The following is a 20,166-nucleotide window of genomic DNA, read 5'->3' as shown; positions in this document are numbered from 1 at the left end:
GAATAGAAATATACATGACACTATTAATAATGTGGATATTTAAATTCAAGGATTTACTATTTACAGGGGAATATGCCCAGATCCAGTTGGGCCCATATTTTACAGTGGTTTAAATATTTACATTTAATAATATAAGAATGCTAGCCTTATTTTGGGATCATGGGCATTATGCATCTGAATAGAGAGACATATGATTATGTCTCTTGTTCCCTTCTTCACCTGCCTCAACCCCAGTAATTTTTGAGAAGGAAGTAATGTTCTTCCTTCTATCTGACCTTTGTCATTACTTTCCTAGTCAGTGCTGCTTATTTTGGATCTGGATCTCTGCAGTTCAGTCTCTTATTTACAGATAACTGTAAAAACTTTTGCAAAATATATAACAGGTATTTCCATTTTCCTGAGAGCATATTTGAAGACATGGGAATGTAAGATGAAACACTAAGACACATCTGCCTTTTTGAATTTCTGAGCAAATCACTCCAGTGCTTGACAAGCAAAGTTCCACTTTGGAGAAGAAGTCAGCAGAAATGGAAGAAAACCTCAACCATCACATCTTGCTGAGTCCTGTGTAATTTGTTTGTTCCTGTATTACTTTGTCTTAAATTGAAAGTTAACTTCCATGGGGATCATCAACCAGTTTTTGTATAACAAGGGTCAAGAGTGATACATGACAAACACTATTAACAATTGCCAGCTACCCAGACAATGTATTTTTAAAAAAGGAATTCAAACCCAAAATGCAAAATACAGAAGAAAAATGTTTGATGTATACTGATTACAAGCCCTGGTAAATCTAAAGGAGATAATCTATGGGTAGTGATAACTTCCCTTTCTATTCTTGCATTTTTCTTGGAGAGAATCTTTGAGATCTAAGACTAGGCTTGATTTTCATAGAATCACAGAATGGTTTGGGTTGGAAGGGACCTTAAATATCATCCCACGGGCAGGGACACTTTCCACTAGACCAGGTTGCTCAAAGCCCCGTCCAACCTGGCCCTGAACACTTCCAGGGAGGGGGCATCCACAGCTTCTCTGGGCAACCTGTTCCCATGTCTCACCACCCTCACAGTAAAGAATTTCTGCCTTATAACTGATCTGAATCTACCCTCTTTCAGTTTAAAACCATTACCCCTCGTCCTATCAACCCTACAGTCCCTGATAAAGAGTCCCTCACCACCTTTCCTGTTGGCCCGGTAAATACTGGAGGGCCCCTATAAGGTCTCCCCAGAGCCTTCTCTTCTCCAGGCTGAACAACCCCAACTCTCTCAGCCTGTCCTCCTAGGGGAGGTGCTCCAGCCCTTGTTTTCTACAGTTTCTGTACAACTCTGTCCATGTTGTCTGGATTTTGAAGAGCTGTTACTATCTGTGTGGTGACACTTGTGCAATAAGTAAATTTCTCTTAATCCATCCTTGAAAAACTTTGTGATTTCATTTGCTTCCAAGGAGTAATTTTTAATTAAACAAAAGGAAAATATTTCATCATTGATGTGGGCAGATTTAAAGCTAAATCCTGATAATTTTTTTCCTAGTGCTGTATTTAACTTCTTGACCAGAGGGATATATTCCTGAAGTATATTCCTGAATGTACCTAATACATTCATTGTTAATTCATTTATTTATTCATTGAAAACTTTTGTGGGAAATACAGAACCTAGCAGGGAATGCACTTTGACTTCAGTTCTTACTGCTTTGGACCTTCCCACTGCTGCTGGGAACAAATGGGAAACGATAAAATTCACAAGGGGGGAAATTGCAATTTTATCCACAACTGCATTCAGACTATGTTTCTAGAGTAACAGTTTCTATTCTGGGAGACCTAAAATGCCTTGCAGGGGCTGGAGATTATATTTCCTCTTAGAAATATTTAGGTTTAGCTCCATCATAAATTACTGGATGGAATGTTTTAGGTCAACATGAACTTTTAGAAATAAACATCTGGTTATTTTCATTTTTATTATTAATCATAGGATTGATGTCCAGGTCTGTATGTTAACATATGTGAATGTACCTGTAACAGATGAGATACAGAATATGGACATTTGTTAGAAAGGAGTATATTTCAACACCATCAAAGTATATGAATTTTAACCTCCTCCCCTGTAATTGCCCAGGCTGTAGCAGTAAAATATCTGACTTGTCAATTGCTCTGTGCCACAAAATGCACACAAGAAATGAATTATTGAATAACAAGCAGCGTGAAGGGCCTGATTCCTGAATCAGTAGGAGTCTTTCCATTGACATTGACAGCAGCTGGATTAGACTCTAAAACAGTAGTTACAATCCATGCTTGTTTGGAACCAACAAATTCCATTACCAGGGTTTCTTGATCCCTGGGGTCTAGGACTCTAATTGTTTCGGTGTTGGTGCTTACCCTAACCTCCTCCCAGCACTGGTTTTCTTGTTTTGCAAAGCAAATGAAATGTCTGATATTTTCCAGGCCACACTCCTAATCAAAGAAAGAATAATACACTGTACAGGCTGGTGTTAAAACTGTCACTTCTGGTGGGGTCTGTTTTAACAACACTGGGCTTGATTTTAAAGTGATGAGCTGTAGCTGAAATGTAGTGAATATCCAGTTTCTAATCCTGAGTCAGACTTTGGTTTTCTTTTCTTATTGTTAGGAAGTAGAAATGGGCCAGAAAGACTTTGTTAGAAATGTCCTGTTTTTCAAAAAGAATGTTTGAAGGTGACCTCTGCTCTAGAAAAGGTCATAGCTTCACCTGGGATTCAGGGTGGCCCAATGTCAAGTCTTCACATTGAGTCAGGCAGAACAGGGATTTGAACCAATGTTACCCACGTCCTTCCTGTGTGTTGTCATAACTGCAGAACTGTTAACTGCATCTTGCAGACACTTGAAATTTTATTTGGAACCTGAGAGAATTGGGTTGAGTTTGAGATGATACTATAGAAAAGTGGTTTTATTGGTTGTTCTTGATTTTAATTCTGCCAAAACAGGCATTCATGGCATAAATACCCCATTTCCTGACCTATTGAATCCCAAGGAGCATCTCTCACCTCAGATCTCCTTTGTGTTGCAGTCCATGAGGCTTAAGAAGGGGTGCATCCTTGCAGAGTTCTGCTCTGTTCAGACTACTCCTGGCAGCAGCAATTGGCAGTGACTTTTCCTGCACAGGAAATTCTTTCTAGAGACTGATGTCATTCTTTAATTCCTGTGGATCTAGTCTTGTTTCTAATGCTAAAATTCAAGCACTCTTTTAACTTTGAAGGCATTTGCATTTTAAATATTCAGGTATTTCAGAGATGTCAGATATTTCTGAGAAAATGGATGCCCTTTCTTTTTCTTTGACACTTCTGTCTGCGTCTTTGGAGAATAAAGGGAAAATGCCTTTCTAGTAATAGATATAGAGATATTGAGGGGACAGATATACTGAATTTTTTTATGCTTGCTTTTGGTTTTCTCCAGGTATGCTTACTTACAGAGGTACATAGCAGAACCACTGCCTTGCAGAGGAGATGAATGGCAGCCGTTGATTTGGTACAGAAAGTCTTTATTGGCAAATGAAGATGAGGAGAGCTCTGTCCTCAGCAGTTCAAGAGAGTGGTCCCCCGTGGGCACATCTAAGACATCTTCTTTTAAAAGGAAATTGTCTAATGGTATGAAAACTTCCCTGTTCTGGATCAGCTGTATTTACTTTGTCCCAGCTAAAACGCACTTCCTGCTTTGCATTAGCAGTGCCACAGTGTGTTGGATGTTGTGGACTTCCCAGCCTGAACTGTGGTTTTTGCCTTCAGCTTTGTTGTTGTTAAAGGTCTCTTCATCACTCGATAGCAGTAAGGTCGGTCTGGAGACTTTGAGTGAGCCAAATTCAGATAATCTTGAATTCTGCTCAGTACTGAGCTCTGGCATTTGTCTGTGCCCTTGAGACTTGGTTCATTGCTTTCAATTGTTAAGTTAAGGGCGTTGATGCTTTAGGTCCTGTAGATAATTGAGACAGGAGAGGTAACTCCAGAAGTTGATTCAGATCTTCAGCCCAGATGATCTGGGCCACATCATCTTCTGGGGTCTTTCTCTCTGTTGAATTTCTAGGCAGCCTGTAAGGTTATACTCCTAACTTATAGTTAGGTGGGCTGCATCCAGGCTTTAGCAGCTCTCATGGACTTCCAATCCATAATGAGGTATTCACTGCACGGATATGGTGAGATTTAGTTAAATGTGGTAAAGCCATTATGAAAACAATTGCCAGTAAAAATGCTAAGTGCTATGGGCATGTGCACTTGTATGTGGAAGAAAGGGAGCTTTTCCAGAGCGTCCTTTAGTTTCTTTCTCATCCTTTCTCAGACATTTTCTTTTCAGTTGACCTGTCCTTGGAAAGCTTGTTCCTTTGCGTCCCAAGGGCCCTCCTTTCCTGAAGGTTATATAGACTCAGCAGTACTGATAGCACTTATGGAATGGGGCCAAGATCATAAATCTAGATTGCAAAAATGACCAGTGGACAAATTAAATGGATTTTCTTTTATGTGGTTTTTAGCTGGCTCTTTCTATAAATGAATGTTTTGCTCCAAATCTCTCTCTGAACTTGGTCCCATTGCTTCACTGCTGTGGGGAACATGTTGGAAATACCCATCTCAAGACCTCTAACGGTGAGGCTGAAGAACGAGTCTGTTCACTGTTACAGGGTCTTTGCTTGAAACCAGCCAGACTGAAGCAGCAAGCAGAGCTCCAGACCTGCAGTGTGCTTCCCAGCTTGCCTCTGCATCAGGGAAAAGCAGAAAGAGGCTGAAATCTCAAGAGATGCACTTGCAGGAACATTTGTCATTCCTTTGTCCAGAGAGGCTACGAAGAAGATGCTGGTGAGTTTTATGTCTTACAAGCTCCTTCAGTTGTGCTGGTATTGACAGTTGGGGTGTCTCTATCCACCTCTGCTTTTGTTTTTTGTGATACTTCCATGGATGTATGCCCCTCCTGTCTGTCTTAGGCCTGTGTCTCAAGGACAGGTTCTTTTTTCGTTTCCTCAGTCCAATATCTACATTTGCTGCTGTAGCCTGATTGTCCCCCACTGTCACAGGGCTTCCGTGCCTTCTTGGACTCATACTGAGTGTGCAGAGAAAAAGGCAAGGACGGAGACTTCTCTCATCTCTGGTCCTGAGTAGAGGGCTGTGGTGTTGGTTACTCCCTGGCTGTTTGCTGCAGCCGGACGATGAGTGTTTTCTGCATTTCTGGAAATGAAAGAGGATTCTTGTGTCTGCAGATCTCTATTAACTACTGTGTAACTGGTGACTTTCTTTTAGAGAGGTGCATGTCTGTGTGCAGCACGTGCACATGCCTGAGTGAAACCCCACAGAACTTGGATGTAAGGAGATGTTGCAGAACAGGGAGTCTGGAGTCTACTTTTGAGCTCTGTAAAGCACTCAAAGTGTTCAGTTGGGAAATTTTCCTTTAATACAGTTCCTTTACTGAGGTGTTAGGTGCCATTTCCTGTATTGGTAGGTTAAAAGATGAAACACAAATCCCAGAAAGATGCATGCTTTTCCAGGTTTTGGGACACTTGTTAAATGCATGTGGTGAATACAAGTAAAATAGAACAAAAATTCATTAAACATGAAGATAGCTTCTGCTTAAATGAATGTTTTGTTTCTGAACTGCTTTATTGGAAATTCCTCAGAGCATAACCTCTTTCGTATCTGGGAAATACTGGGCCAGAAACCTTGGGCTACTTTACATGGATATCTCGGCAGCAGATCTTAATATGTGAACTACTCTGCCTTAAGGACACTTGTGCAACCTCTGTTACAGTTTCTCAAGACCTAGCTTTTTTTTTTCCCCCCAGCGAAGATGAGATTAAGACAGAAGGTATCTCAGAGGAGGCTCAAGCGGAAGACACAGCTGAAGATGTCGATGTGGATGTGGTTGGTGCAGACCAGGTATTTCTGGCTCGGGTTTTCCAGCTCTGAGGTCAGCTGTAGTTGAGGTGGGTGAATGTGAGTTCAGAATCTCATGAGTACCCATCTAGCAGCAAAGGGGCTGCTCTTTTGTGGCCCCTTTCAGGCTGAGAAGAGAGATTTTCCCTTCTTGCCTTTCCAGCTGCAGCTGTAGGCTCTTTCTTCTGCTTGATCTGCATTTTTAAGGAAATTCTTATTGTAGTATCTAGACATCCTTAGGTACACTGAACACCAGCTAGGATGCATTAAGAGGAGGATATGGTTTCCTTTTTTTCCCATACTGTGAAGCTTCTTGATTAAGAGCCATTTGCTGCAGTTGCTTCATGTTACTGACACATTGCAGAGATGGCAGTGCCACATGGCCTGCAGGGAATGTCTGCTTCAGAAATGGGGTCTGCATTGTGCTCTTTAGATTGAAAGACTCGGACTGTGTCTGATCACTGGTCAGCCCAGGGCTCTCGCTGGAGTGTCCCTTGTTTCTTGCCCTTTTCCAGTCAAGGCCGCTGGGGAGATTAAATTGTCCCCAGACCAGCTGGGGATTTGAAAGGAAGCATTCGAACCTTGTGGGCTTGGGAGTGGCAGCCAGCGTAGCCTGGGGGTTGTCTTGTGGGCACTGATTGCCTTTGGGATCAGATGAAGGTTTGGCAAAACTGCAGCTGTCTGCCTGGGTCCCAGTGCAGCCCTGGAATGGATACTTAGAGCAGGGATGGACTTTAAGCCCTTTGGGCCAGTGGAGTGCAAGGACTCCGACAGGGTGTTGTACACCAGGGGTCTTGCAGCAGCGACTATACTGAAAGGGGTTTAAAAAAAAAAAAAGTTTCCTGTGCTGCAGCTGAGCACAACCCCTCCCTCTAAGGGTTTGCTGTGTCAGCCATTGCCAGGGGCTGAGTGCTTCCTTCAGGGTTTTCTCTGGTATTTCCCCCTGCTCTCTGAACTCCTAATAGAAAGTAGACCCAGTGTTTGGCAGACAGGTTTTTTGGAATGATTCAGGCAACTCCATGATTTCCAGTGGCTGTGGTTATCTTGGATCTAACAGCCACAATCAAAGACCTTGTATGATTTTTGACTTTTTAAATAAGTTTTTCCTGTAAAGGTGAGCAACTGGTTTCTTTTCATATTTGAGTGGTGGGGGTGTTTTTGATTTTTTTTAAAGAAGACTGGAAGGAAAAAGAGACTTCTACCTCTTCTTCCAGTCATATGCCTGTTAAAATGTAGACTGTTTGGACCATGTGCTTAGAGTAGCTCCTATTAAAGACAGATAATAAAAGATTTGAAATCTGTGGACCAAGATCGAAGCCATACAGAAAATGCACTACTTACCTAGCATGTGGCCTTTCCCTGTAGTGCCTTTTCTGGGCTCCTTGTGGTATAGAAAAGTTTCTTTCCTTTTGTGGAAGCTAAATAAGAAAGCTAATAAGCTTTCCAAGAGCCTGCTGTGGTGAAGCTGCTAGATGGTTAGATGCTACACTCTTATTCTCATTCCTTATGTGCTCTTACATGATGTTTTCTTCATAGTACAAGGCTGACTTAATCCTTTTTTTCCTTCTGGTATAGGACAGTTAAGACGGTGAGAGAATAAATGGAAGTGAAGAACACGCTACCCTTTTTTTCTGGAAATTGTTTAACTGAAAAATGGGGTTGTGATGGCATCAACCAAGGCAGCAGGAGATATGTATCAAGTCAAATCTCTGCCTGTGGGCATCCACCCAGAAGCAGTTACTAGCACTGCGATTGATTCCTCCACATTGCTACTCGTGGGCGTTACTGCTTTGGGCGTTGCGCTTCTGAGGTTGTGGGCGTTACACACATCATTACTCAACTGCATCCTGGTCCTTGATGCTGTCTTGGAAAAATTCCCAACCTAAGGACTGGAATCAGGGTATTGACAAATACTGAGTCAAAGACTCTGTAAACTAGATGAGACAAGCTTGCTCAAATCGGCGCGGGGGCAGTGTTCTGCTGGATGCATTCTTTACTGTTGGAGATAACCGAGATGGAGATCTACTTGTTTCCTTGTACCTGACCCTGGGGAGAAAGGAGCCTGGCCCAGCTGTGAACACCGTGACCTGCCGGGTGATGGCAAGTGACTTGGTAGTGCCGTTTCCTGCCTGTAAAATGGAAAACCTGGATCAAAATGTCAGCAAGTATTTCTGAATTCCAGTGCTTGCAGAGATGTGGTTAGTAGTCTGTGGGGATCAGAACATGTTCCCAGGAGACTTGCATCGAGTCTTCTAAGTAACAAAGAAACAAACAGTGGACCAGTTGACTGAGTATTTTTCTCTGGAAGAAATCCTTTGTACACAATGATCATGTGGTATTGACTTGGAAAATATAAAGTCTGAAAACACAATGTAAATAGACTGTAAATACGGCCCATCAAAAGTAGTTTTTCCATTAAGAATTTGCAAATGATCTTCACTCAAGTGTGTCTCAGAGACAGTAGGCTGGGGGGTGCTGGCTGCTTTTGCTGACCCTTTGTCACTGCTCCATGGAATTGTACATTCCATTAATCCTATCAATCAGCTTTATTTTTTATATATATATATTTTGGATTGTAACTGTGTAAAATAAACTACAGAACTATTGCTATCCATTAGTACCAAAAGTGCAAGTGATATTCCCCCAGTAAGTCTGGAGAAAGAACAGCAGCAGTGTTACTGGCCTTCTCCTTTGCCCTGTTATTAAATAGACTGAGAAGAGAGCACCCAGGAACGTGGAAGTGAAAGCCGTGCATGTCTCACAGGTATCGGGTGTCCCAAAGTGGCAATAGTAAAACCATTATATTTCATTTCATGTAGTTAAGTGGCAAGGGGAGAGGTAGTGCTCCACAAGGTAATGCTGATTCTCACCCAGATCAATTTCTTCTGGGGTCCCTTTGTGACTCAGTCAGTAACGCCCCCCTCCACCAGCTTGTGATTGATAGGGATGTTTCCCTCCTCCATCTAGATTTGTGGATTTAGGACTAAACACTTACCAGGTAGGCAGAATACAGCTGGACTAGGAAAACAGTTCCTTATACCTGGGACCACATCAAACATGCAGCTGCTTGAGTTCTTGTAAGGATGGACTAGGGATGGGAATTATCCTGGAGAAGGTACAGTCATCTTTATAGTTCGTGTATTCCAAGAAAAGGCACTTCCACAATAACACCATCATTTGTTCTACTAGATCTGAGCAAATCCTTTAGGAAAAGAAGGGACTTGGTTATCATGAGTGTACTAGAGAGCAGGATTTAACTGGCTCTCCATTCAGCACAAAGTGACAACAGCAGCTACAGGCTCCACAGAAGAGCTCTGCCCTGTGCCATAGCTCTGTACAACAGAGAAATGCCACCGTGTGATGAGAAAGCCCTTGGCTGTACAGTGCCCCCTTATAAGTGCCCCTTATTAAGAAGAGGGGCTTCCAGCTGAAGGGTTCCAGGTAGGGAAAAGCAGCAGGCCACCACCTCTTGAGCAGCAGTAGAAGTTCAGGATCATCTCCTAGCAAGGCAGCTGGTCATCCTTTCCCACAGCACCTTAGGGAACAGCTTCACATCAACACTCTGTGTCTCCCTACTGTTTGAAAACCCACAAGCCAGCAGTGAAAGGTACCTGACCAACACTAGAGAAATTTGACTTTAATGGAAACTCAAAACTGGAATAATCAACCCTGATTTTATTTAAGAATTCTTTGAAGGGTATCAACATGACACAAGTTTTCCTTGGTAAGGTTCACTAACAGAAATTAGCGATGAGTTTCATTACTTAAGATATACAGGTTGCTAAGTCTCTACAGGAGTTGGTGTGATGGGTTAAGTGGAACAGATTTCTCTGTACCACTTCCAGCTGCTCAGCAACACTGTCTTTTGGATGAAAAAAAAATTTCCTTTAGAGGAACCTAACCTGCTAGAGCTCAGTTGCTTTGAGTATGCAGCTTGGTGTAATTACCTAACCAGACTGCATACATGTGTAACCCATCTTAAATCCTTCTTTAATAAGTTAATTGTAGGCAGTACATAATAATTACAACTGTTAATTACATGTATGAAAAATCTTTATTTGAAAATACAAACATGATTTTTAAACATTTTAACAGATCTACACTGCAACCAAAAAATAACTTACATCTTTTTGTACATTTTTTTTCCAAACAAAATCTGTTTAACAGTAAGAGTGAGGCAACAATTTCAAGCTGCTGTGACACTGATGAATACCCTTGGAATGTGTCAATAGCAAACAACTGAAGGGGGGGGACAGACAAAAGCACTGAATGCCCACAACAAATTAGTGCACATCACTGATCAAGTAACATTTATACAAAGAATTTTTAAAAAATTGGTTCCTTCTACATGAACGAACACACTCATTTTGGATCAAGTAACACTAAAACAGACTTCATTATTAAATAATTTTTTATAATGAACACCAATGAAAAGACTGAAGTTTAAAAGGGCAAGCAGAATTAAAGTTGGGGCAAACAAGGACTACACAGAGAAGAGAAGCAACTTGTCTCAGGCGTTCGCTTTCCTTGTGCACTAATATGCTCAGCTTGTCAAATGAAACTGCTTGTAAAGGAGTGCTGAACCACGCACTCAGTCCTGGCTCTTCCTTGCCAAGGCAGGAAAGCCTGGGGGCTGCCTGAGCACGTAAGCAGTGCCGGCCAGGTGTACATTGTCTCCTCACCTCCCATGCAGGACAGGACTATCTGTCTGCATATGGGACGGAGATGGTCAGTCCACCACACATCAACTTTGAGGGAATTACACAGTTCTCTTAAAAACAGTAGATTACTTTTCTCTAAAGTCAAATATTGTTATTCTTCCAAAAAGGAATTATGCAACATCTGTAAATAAATATTTTAATCTATTTTACAAACTATAGACTATTGAATAAATACAAAAGTTTCATCATTCCATACAAATGCACTTCTTTTATTTGAAAGGTAGTGTAGTGATTAAATATTTTTAGCACAAAACTAAGCTGACTTCCTGGAAACAAAACCCACTGAAACATATAGATGTATAGCAGACCTGCTGCAGACTGTCCCTTCTCTTCTGCAAGTGTTGACCATAAGTAACCACTACTCAAAGTCCTCTTCATAGTCATAGTCATCCAAGTCTACATCAGCCAGATGGGAAGGCATTTCAAAAAACGGTCTTTTTTCCATTTGATACTTCAGGACATTGGCCTTCTGATGGTCTACAGGATTCAGTTCTGCTTCATACCTAGGAGCAGGCAAAAAAAAAAATAATGAAAGAGTCTACCTATGTCAGGTGGTACCTAAAAGTTACAACACTAACAAGGCACTTGCAGGAAGAACATAACTTCCAGTATTCTATATTTACAGTGGAGAAACATGTAAGCAGCAGCAGCAGGTTTCTGTAACAATTACTTAAAATTTAAGCTAGCTTAGTCTCCCATCATGTGCAGAACTTACTGGTGAGATACGCAGCTTTACTGAAAGGATTCAAAGCACATACTGCTGTAGTGGACTACTCCTAAGTTAGAAATGGTCAAATGCAAGACTTAAGCACTTGACAGAAACCCCTCAAGTTCTTGTCAAGAAAGCTGAAAGTAGACTCAATTAGGAAGAACAAACTACACCTGCAGTAGATACAACAAAAGAGAAAGAATACTGAATTGCGAGTCTTATTAAAACATGCATGAGCACAAGGAAGCAATAGCAACCATGTATTTAAAGCAGGTGCTAGAAAGTAAAAGCCAATTGTTTAACCAGAAATTACTGATAACCACCTGCTACTGATGAAATGAACAGATGGATAATGAAATGTAATGTTTAACTAACTCAAGTCAGTGAAGGCTGATATTTAAAATGGATCAGCTTCTGCACTGTTTAGGTAGGATCATCTATAATTGATAGCTGTTTAAAAAAATTAAATGTAAATCTCTCTGGAGATTTATGACATCAGATTAAAGAACCGACCATTTCCTGGGCTACGCTGACTTAGGTTCATGCACATCTTCAAGCACTACTGAATCTCACCTCAGCACATGATTTCCATCCCCTCAACAAGACTAGGCAAAGAACAAGCTTTAGATACTGCAATATCCATTCTTCAAATGTGACTTTATAATGGCATTTTGTGGTGATTAGAAGTATTCTTTCAGAGAAAGACATGGGGCAAAGAAGAGTTAAATACTAAGGATCCACTTGAAGCACTAAAACAGAGAAGCATTAATAGCAGAGGTGGGAGGAAGAACAACTTTTTCAATTGTGAATGCAATTCTGTTGAAACGCTTCATAGATACGCTATTAAACATTAAACCAGCTTCACCACCATTTTCAACAAAATAAAACTAACAAAATAAAGATGCTTTGATAACATCAGGTAAAGATTAAGCAGTGAGTAAAAATAGTTCCTGCTTTTCTTCCCCTTTTTTCTTATTTCATCCTTCCCACAGGTATTAAAGCCTCAATTATGTGAGCATCAATGAGTGCTTAGGCAGCAAACAGAATACCTTGGGTTTCTCCCACAAGTTCACCACCAGTTTGAACAGAAAATAAGTCGTCCTAAGAGTTACTTTACTGAGTTACACACTTGAAAACAAGGATTTGGAAGAAAGATGCATATGTTATTCTACCATACCATATTCTACCAAAACCATAGTTTTGGCTCACCACCTGTAATTTATAGCCTTCTACACCATTAATTCCATCTTTTTGAGTAGGATTTTTTTTTTTTCTTCTTTCTTAAACAGAAACATCCTGAGGCACCTTTTGAATTTGTTTATTGCATAGTGATACAGAGAGGTGATGGTAGCTTTTCCAGTCATTAAAAATGGCAGCATGAGGATAGCTCAGATACTATTTGTAGGTTCCATCCATCCTATACTCACAAGATTGTTATTCAAGCATTATTGGACCAAATTAAAATCCCACTCTCTTTCAAAGCTTTGGTGACCTCATGGAATATCACTTTTACTCCTTTCCAAGATATTTAAGTTAAGGAAATTTAGAAATGCTGTCCTGATTTTACACAGCTGGGCACTGAATTTACTTGAGTTACTTCTCACAGTATTAGAAAGTCTATTGCTACTTCCCAGCACACAAGTTTTTATAAAAAATATAACCATACAGCTACAACACCTCTGAAGTCCTTTTTTCTCCTCACATTTCTAAAGCTCATGTAACTAAAGAAAACAGCCTATTTCTAGATTTCTGTATACTGCTCCCAAGTTTCAGATCAACTGTTTTAATAGGGATGTCAGGAAAATATTTACCATAGAGGTAATCAAATAAAAAATTCATACTGGATTGTCAAACAGTCACTTCAGTTTGGGCAGGCATCACAACCCTTTAAGTACAGTAAGTGATTTTAAGGAAGTTTTTGTACATTGCAGTAACTTAAAATGCGGGTAATAAATTTTTGTATGTTTTTGTTCATTAAACTCTCCAAACAGCAGCAAAGAAACTTTTAGTAGTCTTGTGTTTCTCTCAACTTCAGCAATAGAAAATAAGCTTCATTTTACAGTACAACTGTAGAGAAAAAGATTAAGACAGTCCTACTTTGGTATTAAGTTTTGAAGACACTTTTTGCTGACCTTCACTTTTAGAAAGCATTCAAACTTTAAGTCAGATTTAACAATGCCTCCCTGAGCCAGGTCAGGATAATTTTCTTCTCTCTAGATTTTCATCTATTTGCTTACAACTTAGATTCTGTTGCTTATTTGATATACAATTTGGAAGGTATCCTAACCTTGCTCTTTATTAAAAAAAAAAAAAGAATCTCAATTCAGCAGTTTAAATGCAACAGTCTTCACTAGCTTCTGATATAAGGGTAGGCAGAAATCAGTAAGATGAAGCATACTACTTGTTTCTATTTAGTCAGTCCAAATACATCTTACATATGGTTGTGTGTATGATACCTGAAACACTTCAACAAATTATGAAGCAGCAGTTAAGGGAGACAATGAACATTACAATCTACACTCCAGGGAAACAAAGCTGCAAAACTTCAGGGAACACTGGGATAAAAACCCATCTGCGTGGAGGGCCAACAGTTAAGCTATGGCCTACGCATCAAACCTAACCAGGGATACAGAAAGTAATTAAAATGCATGATTTTTTGGGCTGTGCTTCCACAGGATACAATATTTTTCTTTAATTGTCAGGTTTTGGTGGAGTTTTTTTGTTTGTTTTTTTAACAAGATCTGTGACAGTCTGCTAATGCCAGAAGCAGAGGCAACCTACAACCAGAGAGTCACTTGAGTTTACAAACATGAGGCTCAAAAGAAATGAGAAACTGGATGTTTCAGCATCAAACATCTTCTCTCCTCCATAACCAGCATACGCCACTACGTTCATCTTACAACTCACTGGTTTTCATTAAGGGGTGTATTTACATAGCGAAGGTGCATTTTTTCAACTTGTAGGGTTATTAGGATTCTGCTTTACATACCGTAAGTTCCCCAATATTCTCTGTCTTACTGTAACTGCATGGACATAAAAGCCTGCGCTTAGACCATAGAGAGAACAAATTCCATGGAGGTACCTGAAACACTTAAGTGTCCAAGACCTGTTAGAAGTTTACTGAAGAGTGAAAACTTATGCTAAATTTTAAAATATAATACAAAAGTTCAACCTGAGAAACATTTGTATTTTAGTTTCTATTTTGACCACTTTCTCTGGAAAGCCACAGAATGATGGTTTCTGGTACACTTGGTATACATTTTTTTGTGGAAAAGAACAGAAGTGATCTGACCCCAAGCATACTGGCTGTGAATTTCGCAGCTTTTATCTTCACCAAGAGCAGACAACTTGGGGGCAGGTAGTGTTATGGGAGTGGGAAATACATAAAAATAAAATAGTCTAAACAATAATCACAGAAGTGTGCTTAGCCCAGAGAAGCAGCTGCAGTCAACAAGCTTGTGACTGAATCAGAATAAAAGCACCTTGAGGCTCTTTATATCCCGTCTGCACTTGTGAGTGAAATTGTGCCTAAACATTATCTTAGACCTTTACAAAATTACACTTGTCTACAACAGCCCAGCAATTTCAAACTTTTAATCAGAGGTGCAGAATAACCTGACTTCTTGACATGCAGGTCCCTTACTACTAAAGCCAAAAGAATATTTTGCCTCCAATGAGTTTCAGTTGGCAGTGATACTGCATACAGTCTCAAGACAGAATGCAAGATGAACAGTGGAAATGCTTCCCTGGCAATTTATCTTAGGATTAGCTTTTACATACCCTGTAGTATTCTTCTGAACCCTGAGCATACCTTAACTGACAAAAGAACTACTTTTTAGGGTATTCCACAGCAAAGCTGTAAGAGGCTTTAAGAGCTGTAAAACAGAATAATAGGATCTTAATGGAATCCAGGAAATCTGCATTTAACTATCGATAAACTCAGATCAGCATGAGACAGATTTAGTCAAAAACCACATGAATTTTGCAGCTTTGTACCTGAATATGAGCAAAATGGGCTTAATCACTCAGATTCTAGGAAGTCACAACAGTAGCATAATTTTAAAACAGGAAGGTGGAAACACACAACTACTGTGATAGAAGTAAACAGACAGACCAGCAGAAAAAAAAAAAGAGAGAAAACAAAGCTAAAACAATGACAGTGTAAAACATTAGAGAAAGTGGTTCTAGTTAAGATTTAAGATGTTCAGCTTTAACAGTACCTCAAGGCTATTCATTTCTGTATCAAGCCTGGGCTCTCAGGTTGACCTGCTGATGCACTGATTTACTGCGTTATATTAAGGGGCCCCCTCTGAGAGGCTGAGATGATGGCACACACTGTGGGGGCTAGGTTGCTCCTGATAGGATCAGACCAAGTCCACCAGTAACTCTTTAAAATTTTGACTCCTGATGGTTTAAACATTTTAATTTTAGAAGGGCATTCTAAAACAGAGGGTCAAAAATCTGAATCCTTCACTAGCTTATGAGAATCCCACTAGTTTTGTCAGCTGAGTTATTTATAACATTTTACAGCCAGCAAGACCGTAGAAGCTGTTCTTTCCTCTGATCCATTAGATTTAAGCTATTATACTCAGCATTACAGTGTTTCAAACAAGTGTCAAAAATGTACATACCTATTCTATACCTCCCCCAAACTTAGCCTATAACCTTAAGAGATTAAACAAGATATAAACATTGAAGGTTTAATATTGCCTAACTCACAGTAACAAAGTTTTTGTATTTTGTTTAGAGCTGAAGCTTTTTCAAATCTTGTTTCCCCCTAAAATTTGAAGTAGGACCTCTTCTTTAACAAAACCAATGTGAACAGTCAAGGAATATTTAATTCAAGATACAAGCAAGGATCTTCCTCCCTCACTGAGCGCATGGCTCAACACAACAAACAGCAACATTCTACAAAAATAACATGAAGGATGATAGTGGTGGTGAGGGTCTACATTTGTAGAGGATTTGTATCAACCCTCCCGCTATGTTCTTACCCGTCATTCCACTGGTCACTTGCTGCCTCTTCTGCTACCAAGATGTCGTACTCTTCAGCAGCATACTTCTCCCAGTCAGAGACCTCTTGGCTTTCACCTTCACCATCCTAAACAATCACATTGCAAGTTATACAAAAACATATTAATTGTTAAGCACATTGGTAAAAAGACTTAAGGCTTCATACTCACCCGCAACATAGAAAACTGATCCTTCTGTTCATGGTCAAGGTATTTTTCAATGTTGAAAAAAGTATCAAAAAACACATTTGTCAACTTACATCGCTTTAAATCATGCAGAGTAATTTTTCCTGTAAAGAAGATCAGGTATTTAGAGCTGAAATTATCCTTCCTCCAAAAAAGAATGCTATTCAAAAGTTAAGCCATCATTACACTTACAAACATTTGTCACTGATGCTCCACACCATAGGAGAGTACTGAACAGACAAAATACACACCTAGAGAAGCGTCCTTCAAAGTGGACAAAACTTAAATGTTCCAGATTTGTTACTTGCTTTAGCTGTCATTCCACTGTCCTTCAATATGCTGGAGTGAGATGCAGTCTGCTTTGCTTAGCTATTAAAAAAATCATTTAAGCTAATTGTCTAAGCTTCCTCAAAAGATAGAAGTCTCCAGTGAGCTAGCCATTCCTTCCCAAGAAGTGCTTGGGTAGCAGGTAGGAATCTCCTCTGGCAGCAGCCCTTGCTCTTCCCTGACTTGAAAAGACAAACATGACAGATGACAGTGTGACTGTGCTTCATACAAATGAATTTTTCATAGAGACTAGTTTGTCACACTTGTCCAGCCTGATCAATATTTACTGCTTGAGAGGAAAGCTAAATGCTCAGAGGTGTTTTTGTTTTGTTTGTTTTTTATAAAGCGACAATTTAAGGACTCAAATCAATGGATCTATTAAGTGCTAGAAGTATTTGTCAGGTTGCTCAGAAATGTTACCTTATTTCAAAGTTGAATATCAAGCTTCTGCAGAAAGACTGAAAAATACCAGGATATACAAGGAAAGACAGATGACTATCCTTAAAATTCTGCTTTACTGATTCACCTTAAATATGGCTGGCCTTCTGTTGTCAATCAAAGAGGGGCTAACTGCAGATGTTATGGAAGAGTTCAATAAAAGCCAGACTTAGAACAGTATTTCCTCAGCATATTGTCCCAGCCTCTAACAAAGTATAACTCAAGGACATCAGAGGGAAGCAAAATAAGAATCCCATTTGGAAATGGTTGCCACACTTGTGTCTGTTGCCATCTGAAGTGCCTTAACATATTCTGCCTGGCTTATAGCTGATGCTCCAGAACGACACAAATCCCTCATGGCACCTGTGTCGTATCTGTCAGACCCACACAGATGTCTGATGTACTGGGCCATCTCAAGTGGCAGCAACTCTCCACAACCAAGCAACTGATTTGAAGTCTAGTTATATAAGCTTCCAATTTAAGTTAGACACCTATATTTGGTTCATTGATTTGCTCTCCAGTTTCCATTCATTGCAATGGGATCTCAGACACCTAACACTCATGTAGATGCCTACCATTGCTCTTGAAGAGCAACAAAAAGAATGAAATTAAGATAATTCAGATCTCCACAAATTAAAGAATTTGCTTTTTGGCACACAGAACATCCTGTAGCAAACTGTATCACAGTTTAGCCATAACTGTATGAAAGCATCTTCTTTTGTTTCAAATCTACCAAGTGAAATGTCATTTCATGCTGCTAGTTTTTGTATTGGGAAAACAGAAGATTTTTTTTTTTAATCCACCTTTTAAACGTCACTCAGTGTTTATAAAAAACATCAACCCTTCACAACTGGCTTTCATTTTTGTTGCCCTAAATAACTCTCATCTTGGTTGTGTTTCACAGCCTGCTTTTATCATCTTCATGATATAGAACAGATACATCAATCTTGTTTTATTTGAAAAGCAGAACAGAAACATTATTGAAAATGTCTGCCTTTCAGAAGCATAAGGTACAAGACTGGAAGGGAACCCCTAAGTTCGGGAGGCTATTGTAGGCAACCATACAACATAAATGTGTTCCTCAGAGCTTGTTTTACCTCATTGTAAATGCTCCCCACCCCCCAATGCATTATACAATGTTGGTCTAAGACTTCATTCTACTGATGTCTAGGATTGAGCTTTCAGACGAAACATATTTAATACTCCTTTTTAATTTACAATTTTTATCTGCCTTTAGAAATGTGTTTTCACCTAGCAAATCCATTTTAACTTGGTTTAAATAAAATATGAAGCTTTATGTTCTGGTTTTGAGCTATTACAATTCCCTTGGCATGCAAAAAAACATGTCTCAATAAAAGACAACTGCCTTTTAAAAATTAAATTTCTTGTAATTTAAATATTCTTAATACTAGAAAGAAGGTGGGCAATAAGCAGCACTCTTTAATTGATTCTCTAACCATAGTTGTATAGACCGTAAACAGAACCATCATCTTACACACTTGAAATTCAAGTAGGAAAAACTCAGTGCTTCATCTAGAAGTGTCTAAATGTGAAACACCAGCACATATTACATTTGCTAAACAAAAGCATTAAATAAGACGGTCAACAATTTTCTTCTATCATAAAAACCAGCAAACATTATATGCAAAAGAGGTTGCTACTCCTATCAAACACTTCAAGAGCAAACAGGCAAGTTCTAAATTTATTTCAGTGCAGACTCTGTACAATAATAGCAACCAAACTGCATGCTGAGTCCTTTTACACACTGAAATTCACATTAAAAAGTACAGTCATAATAAAGGTTATTAGTGCTAACTGTGGTCAGTTGTGCAGACATTAAGTTTAGATACAGGTTGACCTCAGTTGTCTTGAGTTCAATGAATCCCTGAAGACTAATCCATCATGGCTACAACAGTTTTATCAACTTGTGAGACAAATATCAGAAAGAGCACAGAGTAGAGGCCATGAACATGCAAGATATCACTCTTCAAAACCACAGTGATATGTTTACCAAGACATGCAAAAATATTTTCAGTATTGAGCAGTACAGAAGGTCAAGTATTTTTTTCAGGTTTAAAATGTAAACTGAAAGTTTCATCAGCTAAAGATGATATATGTCAAATGCGGGAGGGTAGAATGCAGGTCTATGAAGGTTCAAATGAATGTAGAAAATAGCCAAAACCTAAGAACAGTTTAATATTCAGTTATTTTTAAGCCCCTTGACATGAATTTCCTAAGGGCAGCTTAGGCTTCTAAGCTAAAATAAGTCATTACTGATCTACAGAAACAAACACTGTTTAGAAACTGTTCCCTCTGAAGACATCTCAATGAAATGAGTACTGGAACAGGTAAGAGGCAAGTGAACAGAACAGTCAAGAGCTTTTCTTGAGAGCATCACCTCAACCAGATAGTGACAAGATTTCATTTAAGACTAAACATGGCTACAAGCCCAAAATAAAAGCCTACAAGGAATTTTGAAGCAGCACATTAAATTTTAGTATGAAAATGAATGCCTGCCTGCCATTGGAAGACCATTCAATTAATAAGCTCTAACATATTTTAGAGAAAAGACAACCTAAAGGCATATACTTTGTATGACAGACTGAGTGCTCTTAAGGGTGCACTAACTCCTAATCCAGAGAAACAGAAGTTAGATATGGAAAAGGATTTTACTACCTTCATATTGTGGCTTCACAAGATCCAGCATCTGGCACAAACAGTCTTCAAATGGCAAAGGTTCTATGGCCATGTTATCTAATTTTTGGCACTGTTCTTCATAAAAATACTCCAATTCGTACATAGACAAAGCACCATCCCCATCAAGATCCATGCAGCGAAACCAGTATTCAATGCTGAAATTCAGTAATTAGGAGCAAAGAACTGTTTACACAAG

General features: G+C 39.4%; 2 protein-coding genes across 10 annotated transcripts in view; one reads left to right on the top strand and one right to left on the bottom strand.

Moving 5' to 3' along the window:
• Window positions 1-8,490, top strand: part of LOC141939356 (cohesin subunit SA-2-like) — a 64,123-nt gene extending 55,633 nt beyond the window's left edge. For 4 of the 7 annotated variants that reach the window (XM_074858936.1, XM_074858937.1, XM_074858940.1 and 1 more), the window contains 4 exons: window positions 3,425-3,615; window positions 4,638-4,812; window positions 5,790-5,930; window positions 7,456-8,490. In XM_074858936.1, coding sequence (XP_074715037.1) covers window positions 3,425-3,615; window positions 4,638-4,812; window positions 5,790-5,913 — 490 coding nt within the window. In that variant the 3' untranslated portion in view covers window positions 5,914-5,930; window positions 7,456-8,490. Of the gene's footprint in view, window positions 1-383; window positions 1,734-3,424; window positions 3,616-4,637; window positions 4,813-5,789; window positions 5,931-7,455 lie in introns of those variants that run through there. The other 3 variants (XM_074858938.1, XR_012627566.1, XM_074858942.1) reach the window with 3 other exon arrangements.
• A 1,425-nt stretch (window positions 8,491-9,915) lies between these two features.
• The window catches only part of PPP2R3B (protein phosphatase 2 regulatory subunit B''beta), a 54,091-nt gene continuing 43,840 nt past the window's right edge, over window positions 9,916-20,166 (bottom strand). For all 3 annotated transcript variants that reach the window (XM_074858944.1, XM_074858943.1, XM_074858945.1), the window contains 4 exons: window positions 19,950-20,125; window positions 16,494-16,612; window positions 16,305-16,411; window positions 9,916-11,104 (listed from right to left, as the gene is read on the bottom strand). In XM_074858944.1, the coding sequence (XP_074715045.1) occupies window positions 10,960-11,104; window positions 16,305-16,411; window positions 16,494-16,612; window positions 19,950-20,125 (547 nt within the window). In that variant the 3' untranslated portion in view covers window positions 9,916-10,959. The remainder of the gene's footprint in view (window positions 11,105-16,304; window positions 16,412-16,493; window positions 16,613-19,949; window positions 20,126-20,166) is intronic.

This window comes from Strix uralensis, chromosome 2 (assembly GCF_047716275.1).
Source record: "Strix uralensis isolate ZFMK-TIS-50842 chromosome 2, bStrUra1, whole genome shotgun sequence".
Classification (NCBI taxonomy): Eukaryota; Metazoa; Chordata; class Aves; order Strigiformes; family Strigidae; genus Strix; species Strix uralensis.
The sequence above is the reverse complement of the archived record's forward strand: the minus strand, read 5'-3'. Positions and strand labels throughout refer to the sequence as shown.